This window comes from Taurulus bubalis (genome assembly GCF_910589615.1).
Source record: "Taurulus bubalis genome assembly, chromosome: 17".
NCBI classification, from domain to species: Eukaryota; Metazoa; Chordata; class Actinopteri; order Perciformes; family Cottidae; genus Taurulus; species Taurulus bubalis.
This window is the reverse complement of record NC_136605.1, coordinates 16,121,872-16,135,786: the sequence shown is the minus strand read 5'-3', so window position 1 is coordinate 16,135,786 and position 13,915 is coordinate 16,121,872. Positions and strand designations below refer to the sequence as shown.

Below are 13,915 nucleotides of genomic sequence, written 5' to 3'. Positions count from 1 at the left end.
AGAAATATCCACCATGATTGGGATGCTTGTTGTGCGATGGTTTATACCACAAAGCTGACTAAGTGGTCCTTTTTAGTGAGCGACACATTTCTGTTCAATTCAAATATATCACTAAACACAGCAGAGGGTTGCCTGAGTGATTGAATCTTAATGCATCCATCCTAATTAGTGGAAGCATTTGCACTTTTTTCTGTCTACTTGTAACCATATTGTACACATTTTGATGAATCTTTTTTCGTTATATCCATCTGTCAAACTGATGTGTTTTGTCTCTTTTGTTCTGTTTCTGCCTAATGACAGGGGGCAGGTAAGGGTTAAGGGCTACACTTAGATTGTTCTTAACGATAGTGTGTCATTTAACACATACTTTAGGTATTGCAATTGTCTGTAGTAATAAGAAGATTAAAAAAGAGGATGGACCTGATTCTCTGCTGGCCCCTCGGGGGAGCGCGCACCGGAATAGACTGGAATGAGTTCAATTCTCTGTCGGAATTAGAAAGTCTGAATTTGGAGCAGGAGGAAGAAATCTAGCCTGTTCCTCAGAGAAAGAGAGGTTTTCTTTGTTTTTTTTTCGTGGAATGATGATGGAAATCGAGAGAATGTAAACCAGAGGAAATGAGAGATGAAAGACGGAAGATGAGAGAGTGCTACACATAGATATACAATATGTATCATATCACACACAGCATACCATTATTGTGCTGGTCATAATCCATCTTGATAGCTTCAGCTTGTATGTCTAAATTAATGTTAGCATACATACATCCTCTTAAATTAAGACATGCATGTGTTTGAGTTTGTACGTCTGTCTGAGGCCATGTGTGCATTTCAATGTGCATGTTTGTGTAATGTGTGGGTAATTGTAGTTTCCCCCAGCTGCTGAGCCGGCAACAGGACAATGTCTGTCGTGATGCAACGGGCAGCTAATCCTCTCCTTATGTAAACGCTTGACTGCTATTCAAATGACATGCAGATGGGATACAGAGCTTAGGTTTTGGCAGGACAGTGTCATAACAAGGAATGTTGTGGAGACAATGTGCTGTCAGCATTTGGGTGATTAATGCTGCACTTTGCTTAAAAAAAATAAGTTATGCTCCCCTGAGGATTGAGGAAAGATTGGCAGGTGTGTGCATGTAGGTATCAGTCAAAGCTTGATGGCCGCATAGCCTTACTAGGTGGGGGACCAAGAGGGGATGACTTAGTGCAGATGCAGCAGACTAAAAGGGGAGCTGTTGGACCAATGTAGCATGCGTTGATTAACATAATGAGAAAGAACACCAGCTGAATAAAAAGTGTGGAACAAGCCCTGAGGAAAATTTAGATTGATTGTGGGATGCCTGCAGGTCCATGAATAAAATCAGACAATGGAATGTTACAGGCATTTGGTGGAGTCTGAAGTCATTCATTTAGATTCAAGATTCAAAAATGGTACAGTACAATGCTTCAGTACATTTGTGCAAAAAGTGCAGGCAATAGTGTCAAATGACAGGCAGTTTAATACAGTTGGAGGACTTAACACTGCAAGACAAATATAAAAAAAAGGAATTTGAGAAAAAAATGTCTTTTACAAAAGAAAAATCTTTTTTGTATTCTCCACAGGTTTTCCATTATTCCAAGGATCCATCCATTTGAGTGAACCACATCTGATGCCAAAGAAGAGACTATGAAGACGAGCCGTGTCACTCCGCATTGCAGCCCAACAAGATACGACATAACATGGGTGCCCTGCTAATAACCATGATGACCATAAAGCTGTGATTGCCATTGTGAAGCTATCACCCCTTTTTCAGCACCCAACCCAGACCCTACTCCTCTCTGGAAACCTTTCCAAGCAACCGTTGTTGCTTCCCTTTCTCCTGCAAACACAACCGCCTTTCCTGCCTGCACCTACGTGTTTCTCCTTAATAATTATAGCTTTCCCTCTTTCTGACTTCTTTTCATTGGCATCATGCAGGGTGCTTCTACCACCTCCACTCTACTTTTTCTTATTCTCCCCTCCCTCCTATTCTTCTCCTTCTTTCCCCCAATGGTCAATGGGGACTGCTGGCTCATTGAGGGCGACAAAGGCTATGTGTGGCTGGCTATCTGCAGTCAGAACCAGCCGCCGTACGAGACGATCCCCCAGCACATCAACAACACTGTCCATGACTTGAGATTGAATGAGAACAAGCTGAAAGCTGTGCTCTTCAGCTCCATGTATCGCTTCACCAACCTGACTGACCTAAACCTCACCAAGAATGACATCAGCTATATTGAGGATGGAGCCTTTGCAGGACAAGCCAACCTACAGGTGAAAGGGGAATGGGTGACTTAACACAATAATGTAGTTCACAAAGCATTATACCTTAGTTTGTGACTAGGACTTTCATTTCAAGCAGTGGCTTAAGTACAGTTTTGATTTGTTTTATAATTGTTCTTTAAACAAATTAGAGGCTTAATTCTTCAACATGGCATGCCTTCAATGGATTACATTTTTGATATTGAGTGCCGGTTTATTGTCTAGATTTTTTTGCTGAATGCGTTGAACATACATTAGAGATACAAATTCAAATGTTATTATAATAGTACAAAGTATAAGTATAAGAGTACAAATTATGACTAAAATCAGGCCTGCTATATAAAAATGCCCAAATGCTTCTTCTGTGTTTTTCTCAGGTTCTTCAGCTGGGCTACAACAAGATGACAAACTTAACTGAGGGTATGATGAGAGGGCTCGGCCGCATGCAATGCCTCTTCCTCCAGCACAACCTCATTGAAGTTATTGCTAGCAATGCGTTCTGGGAGTGCCCCAGCCTCAGCAGCATTGACCTGTCATCCAACAAACTTGGCCGTATTGACCCATCCACATTCACAGTTCTTAGCCGGCTGATGGTGTGTGAACTGGCAGCAAATCCATTCCATTGCGGCTGTGATCTTTATAGCTTCCTTACCTGGTTGGAGTCCTTCAACAATGTAACACACACCTACGATCGCCTCCAGTGTGAGACGCCCCGGGAGATGTTTGGCTACCCCTTACTAATCGCTGCTGGCCATGCTGGTCGGAATGCCAAAAACATTTTGTTCCATCACTGCCGAGATGGAGTGATGATTCCAGGAATGACCTCTCTCCCACCTGACCTCGATGGTCCTTCCGGGATCGGACCAGAGATGTTTGGTGGCGTGGGGCCGTACCACCAGCCCACCACGTCTTCCTCATCAAGTGAACACAGCTTCATTCCCAGCATAAAGCTCCATCATGTCGCTTTGTCATCAGCCTCTCTTCTTGTGCAAATTCCAAGGCCCTACAGCAAAATGTATATTCTAACACAATACAACCAAACATTTGTATCTGATGTTATGAATTTGAAGAACACAAAGGAGATGATTACCCTTAACAAGCTCAAGCCACACACCAATTACACATTCTGTGTAGCATCCATCCGGAACTCTCAACGTTACAACCACACCTGCCTTCAGTTTTCCACCCGGTCTCAAATTCAGGATGAAATGCTCCCGACACCTTCCACTACTACTCACTATATAATGACCATTGTCGGCTGCCTTTTCGGCATGCTCATTGTTTTAGGCATTGTCTACTATTGTCTACGTAAGAAAAGGAGGCATGATGAGAAGAGGAAGTCCATCTGCGTCAAGAAAACTATATTGGAAATGCGCTATGGACCAGAGGTGGCGGCAGCCGTGGCAAATGATCCATTGGCAGTCCACAAGCTTCAGGAGCAGTCCAGAGACCATCACCAGTATCAGCACCACCATGGAGGCAAACTTCCCATGTCGGCATCCTCTAGCTCGGGAATGCTCCACTCAGCCAATACCAGTTCCTCCAGACTTTCTTCTATCCCGCAAGAAAAGATGGCCACTGCCTTTTCAGAGGCCATGGCTACAAGTAAAGGAAACTATATGGATATCAGAACTGGAGGGGCAGGGATGGAGAGGGTGGGAGATGGTGGACATGGAGGGATGGACTTGAGGGACGATGATGGAACTGATGTTGGGGATGACTCCGATGATGACGGACATGGCTCAGCATCAGAGATTTCCACCATTGCCATGGAGGTGGACAAGGTTAACCAGATAATTAACAACTGCATTGATGCACTCAAACTGGATGCAGCAGCAGTTGCTGCTTCAGGGGGCTCTACTAAACCTACAGCCTGCTCCAATCACACCTCCCCTCCCCCGAACAGCACGTCCTCCCTTACCCGTGGCCTAATCCCACTCTCCCAAGGGCTGACAGAGACGTGCCAAGTCATTGCTCCCAACAAAATACCCCCTCCGCCTCCACTCCCTGCCTTGAATGCCCCTCTCTCTGAGCGCCCAGGGATCAGTGGTGGTGGATTTGTCATCACACCTCCTTATAGGCCCCCTCCACCAGCCACTGCTGTACGTCCCATTCAACGGCAAATGAGTGCAGATGCAGCTGTGGTTATTGTAAATGCTGTCAAGAAACAGTGCAGCACCACGTCTTGTGGCTCTATGGGTCGGGACAGGGAACGTGGAGGAGCAAGGGTGTATAGCCTGGAGGTTTCTGAGCCTCGAAGCCCAGATGCCTGTAATCAACAACAGCAGCAGTACCCAGACCGGGCCAGTCCTGTGGGCTGTGGGGAGCCCCTGGAGAGGCTGCCTTTAGTGGGGAGTGGGAGCTGCTGTGGAGGGGGTGGTGGTGGTTGCGACAGTGGTGGTGTTGGTGCCCAACATCAGGACAGCCAGAAGTCCCACCATTACCATCAACAGCAACAAATACAACAACAGCAGCAGCAGCAGCAGCAGCAGCAACAGCAGCAGCAGCAGCAGCAGCAGCAGCAGCAGCAGCAGCAGCAACAGCTGGAGGTGCAGCAGGACTACCACTGCTCGGAGCACCGCCACTCCGTCCCAGCTCTATATTATGAAGGCTCCCACCAAGGCTCCCCAGCCCAGAAAGTTTCCTTCCTGAAGCCCCTGACACGCTCCCGCAGGGATGCAGCATCTTACTCCCAGCTTTCGCCTGCCCGCCACCATTCCAGTTACTCCGGCTACTCCTCTGGCCCAGAGTACTCCTCAGAGAGCTCACTCCGGATCTGGGAGCGATTTCGTCCCTACCGAAAAGGCCAGCGCGATGAGGCCTGTTATGTGACGGCCGGAAATGCCCTTCGAAAAAAGGTGCAGTTCGCTAAAGGCGAGGACCTGCATGACATCCTTGATTACTGGAAAGGGGTGTCAGCACAGCAGAAGCTGTGACTGGGATAGCAGAGCTTTTTGGGAAAAAGAGTTTTGGTGACTTTTTCCTGTTCGGGCTGTGTGCCAGAGAAGCGTTTTGAAGATCACGGGGAGAAAAATGTAGGACAAAATTTTGCCTTTGGCTTTTTTTGTTTTGTTTTTGGCATGCTAGGTGTATAGAATATTGTGTTAAAGCAAGGACTGCGAAACTGTGCCTGGGATATGAGAGTCATTATGCTGTTTGATTTGACATGTCATTGTAGCACCATTTTTGGATCATTCTCATTTAGTGTTTGTGTTTTTTATTTCCAGTATAGCACAGTGAGCAAATGCCAACTGTGGAATTTAGTACTGTAAGTGATCATGTTTTGTGGTCAAATACACCATCTTTATCAGTGCCATGTTTTCATCTATGAGTAATCAAAGAAAGTAGATACTGATATACTTCATTTTAAGCTTGTGTGATCCAATATATTGTTTGCTATGTGGTAGTGGGTGCTGTATCAATTTGCACTATGCACTTGGATATGTTAAGACTAAGTGAAGGGAGACAGAAGGGTGAGATCTATGCTATGATACAAGTGACACCATGTCGTTTAGAGAACATAGTTGTCAAATGCAGACCCTAACTCTCTTTCATGACATCATTCATGCAGCTGAGGTATTTGCATGTCAATAGCACCCGTCACTCAGAAAGAAAGGAAAATTTGAACAAATTAATAATGAGTACAGTCAAGAGAGTTAGAAGGTTCAGCAGCATAGAGGAAATCATGAGAGAATGATTAAAGTAAAATACATGAAGTGTTCAACTCATCTTTTCAACTAACACTCTTGCATGTTCAATGAGCATTAACCCAAGTAAATATCAGAACTGTGAGTGTAATTTGAACAGGTACAGGGGGCAAAATATTGTCCCCTTATGAAGGTAATTAGATTCTGTACAATAGGGAAATTGAACCTCATTACAGATGAGCTCACACAGTCCCATTACAAAAAGGCATGACCCATAAGTGATAAGAGACCAAGAGAAATTGTAAGCAAGAGGGGTATAAAAGAAAAAAGGCAAGATAAGCAAGGATATAAGTTGCAAGCAGGTTATGGGAAAATCTATTCGTATCATTCGATGTGAGCGCCACAGTACATTCCAAATCCTTTCTCCAACATGAAAACGGAATGAGGCACAGAGGGAAAGGACACTTCTAATTACTGCCAACATGTCTGTTCTGTTCTGGAAATTGATGCTATTGTTGTCTATTGATAACTTAATTAGCCAACTTGTGACAGGCATGTTTGCTTGCACTTTACGCCTCATGGTTGTGTGTGTGTGTGTGTGTGTGTGTGTGTGTGTGTGTGTGTGTGTGTGTGTGTGTGTGTGTGTGTGTGTGTGTGTGTGTGTGTGTGTGTGGCTGTGTGGTGCACAGTGGTCAGTGTAAGTGGGTGTTGGCATGCCTTGTCAGATTATATTGTATGTGCCCAATTTGACTTGAATTAATAGCTGTCAAATCTTGCCAATTAGCTGGTTGTTTGAGTCTAAACAATACTAGATTATTAATGGCATGGAAAATGTACAAATATCAACAATGTCCAATGTATTTGCCCAAACATACATCCAATGACCGTAATACTATACCACTGTAGTGCAGTGCCTCTTGCTAACACAGCCATGATCCAATCTCCATTATTGTATAGTATTATCCATCCACTTGGCTTTTTCTATTTGAAATTATCTACTCGTGATTTTCCGAAATGATAGTGTCATTGCCTGGCATTTTTGCAAAAGGCCTCCTGCTTACCCAAAGTGCTGTGCAGCCTTTTACATTTGTGCATCATCAGCTAACATACAGAATCTGAGACCCTAAAAATGTGAAAATGTAATCAGTGTTCCTTCTTTCCACATTTTTGTTCAGGGCGATATTCCAGAGAAAATGAGATAAAGTGACAAGTTTAATTTAGGAACATTTGATCTCTCTTTTGATCCTCACTTCTTTCCTGTGTATGATGTTCAGTTGGCACACCTTTCACTGCCTTCCCTGCCCCCACAGGTCCAATGGGTTATCGGCATGAGACATGAACATGTCCTGTTGCATCTTATTAAGTGACAAAAATTGAGAAATTGCCTTTCTTGCAGGGAGGGCTTGGGGTTGTGCAACACACATCAACACCGCTTTTCCTCTTTCTCAGAACAGTGGATTTTTTTTTAGCATGCCCTTGACTAAATGGAGGTTGAACAGGTGTGCAAATATGAGAGGGTGGTGTTTAATGCCTCAGACATACTTTCACCCGTGCGTTTAGTCGCAGTTCCATTCAAACTACAAGTTTGTGCCGTTCTGGCGTTCCACAATTGCCCATTTCTCGATCCACACTTCATTCCGGTTGGTAGCGTTAATGCACCATAAAGTTGTTTGCCAGGTGTTCAGCATTTGGCTGTCTTTGTATTTCTAAGTCTGTTTGTTTAAATGTGGGTAACGGCATAACTCCTTGCACAACCTCTCTTAAAAACAAGCATCTCACTTTGTTATCTTCTTCTTCTTGGCGAATGAACAAGAGGTCCTTAGCCACCAACTGGACTGGAGTGTGGAACAAAACTGGAGCATGCACAGTCTGCGCACATGCTATTGAAGTACATGTGGTCACAAATGTTTGGCTGCACGCATATGTCCACATAGCGTCCGCATGGACCCTTTGTGGACATGGGTGGATGACCCCATTTACGTCACGTAGACCAAAGCGAACACTGCGAAAGTATGAATTGACCTTATTGGTACCTCCACATTGATCTGTGTGTTTCCTCCTCCCTCATTGTTTTCAGATATCTCTGTCTCCTTTCCCTTGTTTTCTAAAGATGTGTGCATACAGTCAGGGTCAAAAGTCATCACCCTTGGAGTTAGTGTTCTCCCGTGAATGGACCACATGAATTCAGCAGCCTCACTGTCACCACTTAGTAAAAGCATATCTGGGACGCATCACCTTTCCTTCTGTATATGACAAAGCACTACGTGATGGACAAACAGTCTTGGAAATGTCTCCCACTGATCTCCTGTCATCTGATATAAGAAGTTTTCCAAAGGAACTTGTTACTGTGATTGACTCAAATCAGAGGAAAATATTCTCTTTGCTGGTACACTCTGTAAGAGTGCCTAATCCCACAGAAGGAACATGGTCTGTTTAACTCCCCAGATCCTCAACTGCCATACCAAGTTTACAGAAATGGACACTGAGGATAAGCAGTAATATAAGGATTGCTCATCATTTCAGCTGCCATCCATGTTTATCTATCTGACAAGACATACAATCCTGATTTTGTTCATACATTCTCTATTTTAATTAACACTTAACACACCATTGTGTTTTTCAGGAAATATATTTCAAATGTGTAATGATTCAAGTGCTCTTGTGCTCAAATTTCCTTCACACATATGTTTGAATGAAACTAAGACGATTCAGCACCAGTGGCCAATCAGAGAACATTGTCAATGCTGGTGGGAGAAGGGTCAATCTTTCTCATGATTTATGAACAGTGTTTCCACCACGACTCAAATGAGTGCTATTGTTGAGGGTTTATTGTGTTTCTCATCATTAGTAATTACTTAAAATTAAAACAACCACAAGATAGTCACGCAAGATGTAAATGAAGACGACTTTACACAAAATACATATTTGTTTGTATCTACAATTTAAAGTTTTGATAAACAGAGTACACAATAGTGTAAGAGCCAGCTGAATTATTAAGATCTCAAGCAGCACCAGACATATTTCTCCAGTATGCCATGTAATTTCTTCTATTTCTTTGTCCCACAAAGCCAAAACCAAACCAGACTAAAAACATTCTCTTCCTTCTCATGCTGCTCATATCCTCGTTGGACCCCAGGAGGGTGGCTCACACGCTGATCAATGGTCCTTTTTGTAGCACCCTCCTTGTTGTTTGTCTCAGAGCCACAGGAAAGCCAGACGTGAGAAAGCCATCTAATGTGCTATTAATGTTTAATCCTTTTTTTGTGGGAGGCTGGCTTGGGTCGCTTTCCTTATCTGTTCGTACCACCAGAAAATCACAGATGCTTTCAGTTTATACTTAACATGTTAATCCTTTGACGCTCTCTGATATTTAAAGCTTGGCCCAATTAAACTAAACTCTAGTTTCTTAAATAATGAATCAGAGCCAAAAATTAGGTGTGGGTTTACGTCTAATCAGTTTCTAAATTGCTAAAGCAGTTAAACGCTTCTATTATCAAAGACCAGAGTAAAAGGCTTCTGTCCTCCCTCGACACGGTTCACTCTTTACCCATGTGCTTACCGCCATTGCTTTTATGAGCACGATCATCACCGTTTGGGGGTAATGCGAGGTAATGTGCTAATCACTAACACAGAAAAATCAGTGTAGTCATGCTTGTGCTTGATCATTTACTGGATCATCTTCTTACAAAGCAGAAGAAAAACACACACAAATCGGTGCCTGCACATAGCACACATAGACACTCAAGAGTAGACGGCAAAACTGGAAAATACAAAAATTAGTCAGCATGAGTCACAGTCTGACTCAACAAAAAAGACTCTTTTCCTCAAAGGCAGGTAATGGGCAAGGTCTTCAAAGAGAAGAGAGCAATCTGAGAGGAGTGTTGGCTGAATACAGGCAGACATAAAAGATGTGGCTGCACTAAAACTTACCATGCATGATTCATTGTGCTGCTGCAAATGAACCATTGCAAACTAACACACACACATGCACACACACACACATAACAGCAGCATATTGTGAGAACAACAAAATATTCACAAACTTTGCCATTTCTAACAAGTGAAAGCAGCGCTTCTTAAAAGCCTGAAGGAGGACAGCTTCATTTCCACTTAATTTCAAGGCAGGTGACAGACAGGTATTACTGTGACTGAAATCCTTTCATTTGGTATCTTTAAACATTTTGTCCAATAGTCTATTAAGTCTATTAGCTTACTGTGTGGGAGATTAGCCTGTGTGGCTAATGTGCCAAATTTGATAAATGGGAAACTGTAATGTGTGTCCCTCATGATAGCCATGGAAGACATCAAAATTAGACGCATGGCATTTATTTTTTGTTAAATGTTGCTCTAATGTGAAATTGTATTGATCTAAAGAATGAAAAAGAAGTCAGTTGAGACGAATTAAATACTTCTTGGCGTGACTGATTTCTTGGTCACTCTTTAATGAGGCAGCGCTGACGGGCTGAGCGCTGCCAACGCTGCCTCTTCAACTGCCAAGCAGCACTCTAAATAAGAGTTTATGTTGAAAGCATTCTCTGACTTCATCAGAATGTAGCAGACTACATATGTTCAACTCATCTCTAATTTAGCCGTGTAATTTAGCTCTAATTTAACCGTGCTGGTAAAATACTCTTCAGTTATTTTAAGCTTTAAAAAAAAACACACAGTTTTTTTTACTTCTTTGTTCGCGTTCTTAACAAAAGGTATTCTGAGCAGAAGAGCATTTGAAACTCCTGAAAGTATTGGAAGCCCAATGAAGGTTTGCCACCTGATTGGACCCTTTTTTACACACACACACACACACACACACACACACACACACACACACACACACACACACACACACACACACACACACACACACACGCACACACACACACATGTTTATTTACACGTATGCATTAACTCTGCAAGGTTTAGTTTCCAAAGATGGATAAAGGACTTAAAGAATCTGTGAAATATCTGTGAATTTTGTACACTAGATAAAATATTTAAAAAAATACTAAGGTTTAAAAAAATAAATAATGCTTCTATGGATGTTTTATACTCAGCCTGATCTCTTGATATGTCTGTGTGTTTCTCTATTTTCAGTTGGCTGTTTGTCTTTGTTGATTTATTCTTTTGTTTTATATTTTTTGGTGGGCGGGGTGGGTTGGTTATCAAGAACCAAGGGATTGACTTTTAGTACTTGCAATGATATATGTCATAAAGGTTTAAAAACAGAGAAAGCTTAACATAGTGTACTACATAAAAGAAAAGTTGTTATATTTGCATGACTCCCTGTATTTTTTGAGAGACAAAAATATATTGTTGTGTACAATGAGTGGACGTACATTGAAAACAAAAACTGTAGGGGCTGAAATACAGTTGTGTCGAGTACCTTTGATTTGAACATTTAGATTTTAGCCGTTTTTTTATTCTCTGTGACGTTTTCTATTTACATTCTTACCTATTGGTTTTCATTTGGGTGATTGTACGATATACTGACACTGCAGTTACTAATACTACTCTTTTAGCCACAGGCTGTTGGAGTGTGCGGCACAAAGACAGAGTAAAAATGTCTGAGCTGGTGGGTGTTTACATCCATCTGTTATGAGAAACTGCACTCTGTTCTTCGCTGTTGAAAAGATTACTCTCCATAGCAGACATGCAAAGTTATCTTCTTTGGCTGGAGGCGCGGCCCTGTCACAGTTGGTGGTTGTATCTTCTCTTAACTCAGCCGTCTCCTCTGTGGGAGAAAAAACAAACAGGTTTTGACATAATGTATGACAATATGTTCAAAGAAGAGTGAGTGTCGCAAGTGCATAGACACTGCAGATTGTCTAATGGTTTTAACCTAATACCAATCCATCAGTTAGAAGTCACTGGCAAATCAATGCAGCATCAGCAGCTTCTCCCTCGGCCTCAACCCACTCGCTGTTTGCTAAATCAGTGATTTTCATTCCTAGTCCTCTGCTCTCACAGCCTGCATCCTATCCAACTTGTTAATTTAATTCATCTTACATCCAGCCAGTTGTAAATCTGTCTTTTATCATTTTTACTATGCACTATATTATATACTCGTTCTTCTGCTGAATAGCTTTTTGTGTGCACAGAAAAAAAGGCCGCATCTCGACTTGATTAACAAATACTAGATTGCAGCGCTGCTGTAGAAGCTAAAATTATAAGTCACGTCCAAAAGAGAAGTCCTTATGAACATGAATACAGTCAAAAGAAGAGCATTTAAATTCGACAGCACTCAAAAACCTCTGATATGCATCTGTTTTGAGAGAGAGAGAGAGAGAAAGAGAGAGAGAGAGAGAGAGAGAGAGAGAGAAAGAAACAAATTAAGTATAATTGGTTCCAGTAGAGCCTTTAAAGGAGGCAGAGTCTTGAGTACATTTTCATTTTATTTGGCACCCATCCAATAATGCGTTGATAGCACCTACTGCAGCTCTGCTGAAACATTAGTAATTGCATTATTGTCCAATGACAGCAAGCCATAAATCATAGCCATGTTTACATTGTACAGTGATGATGCAGCTGAGATGTATAGCCTAGTCCAATGGCGCAGCCTAAAGATGCCTCCCCGCATCAATTACAAAAAGAAAATGAATTGCTTTAACCTCTGGGCAAAGTCTTCTCCTCAGTTTATCAACAAGGCAAAGCTATATCACATTATTAGCCGGTTTGTAGAGTTATGTTTTAATTGGTTGAAATTGCACTTTAATCTGATCCGCAGTTGTATTGGTGCTGGAGGCTAATCTGTAGCCCTTCAATTTCTCCCCAGAGTGGTGAAAGTTGCAGAAAGGTGCAGTGAGAGCAGATGCCGTTCAGTGTCAGGAGCCCATCATTCTATCATTCTCATCAACGTTAATGTTTCTGTGCACACAGATAGCAGAGGCGGGGCATCCATTGCTATTCCGCACACACAGTCCAGTGCTGTGCTACTCCACAAGTCAGAATGATTGGCCTTGTCAGTGCCAGAAATTGAAAACTCAGTGGCATCCAAAAATGGCTGTCAGTTCACAGAGAGGAGGCACTAAAGAGGGCCCGTCCTCGACTCATTGAGGAAATCAAATGTCTGTGGAGTGATTGGTTAAAAACGCTAATAATGTCTTGGCCTTGCAGCAGGAAAAGTATCCAACATGTATTGCATTCCTTTTGCTGTAGTCACATATTTTTACATTCATTTTAGTGGCATCTTCTCTTCCCTTTTCAAAAGCATGTTTTTCATTCATTTTTCCAGCACTCACAAGGAACTGAGAGTAGAGGCATTACTGAATCAGCTGAAATGAGGTTTGAATACTATAAATAGCCACTTAAAAGGTTACAACACAACCATTTGATATAAAGTGGCATCACTGAAATGATAAAGTAGCACCACCATCTTAGTGAACCTACAAAGCCAAGATCAATATCACATGATTTTAGTTCCTATTCTGCCATTTATGTCACATCTGTGTCAATACAGGGCTCTTGCCAAGTTGACAGTGTCATGGGGTCAAAGGTCCCATGGTCATATTCTATTCAAATCTAATGTGACTCTCCCCTCTGGTTCCAACTCCATTCACTGATGTTTAGTGACCAAAAGGGAAATACCAAACACAGGTTTGGATAATGGGAACAATTGTTGGCTTTTTTTCTTTCTTTAACTCTCTGTTGCTGATATTGACATTGTTTTCCCTTTGCGATTTCTGTACAAAAGATCTATTTCTATATTTGCAATAAATTTGTAATTAAAAATGAAAAGCGTGTACATGGTCTCTTTGATTCACTGGATTATTTATTTGTTTAAATAAATTATGACGTTGTCACTCAGAATTTACTAATTTGTAAAGATATGCGCTGACATGTAGCATTGCATTCCCACTGGAAATGTGTGTGTGTCTGCTAGTGTGTGTTGTGTATGACTACATACTCTATATATACTTTATGAACGCAATTCAAATATTCATGCACTGAGGGCTCCACAGCACCTGGACTGTCTGTCGTGAGAGATTGTTGGGTT

The 13,915-nt window shown here is 42.1% G+C and overlaps 1 protein-coding gene across 1 annotated transcript; it reads left to right on the top strand.

Moving 5' to 3' along the window:
* Positions 1 to 1,948: 1,948 nt before the first annotated feature.
* elfn2b (extracellular leucine-rich repeat and fibronectin type III domain containing 2b) lies at positions 1,949 to 5,214 on the top strand (the record flags this gene model as incomplete). The annotated part of the gene is made up of 2 exons (XM_079233828.1): positions 1,949 to 2,290; positions 2,656 to 5,214. The coding sequence occupies 2 exons, from the start codon at positions 1,949 to 1,951 to the stop codon at positions 5,212 to 5,214; spliced, it is 2,901 nt and encodes a 966-aa protein (XP_079089954.1).
* Between the last annotated feature and the right edge of the window lie 8,701 nt (positions 5,215 to 13,915).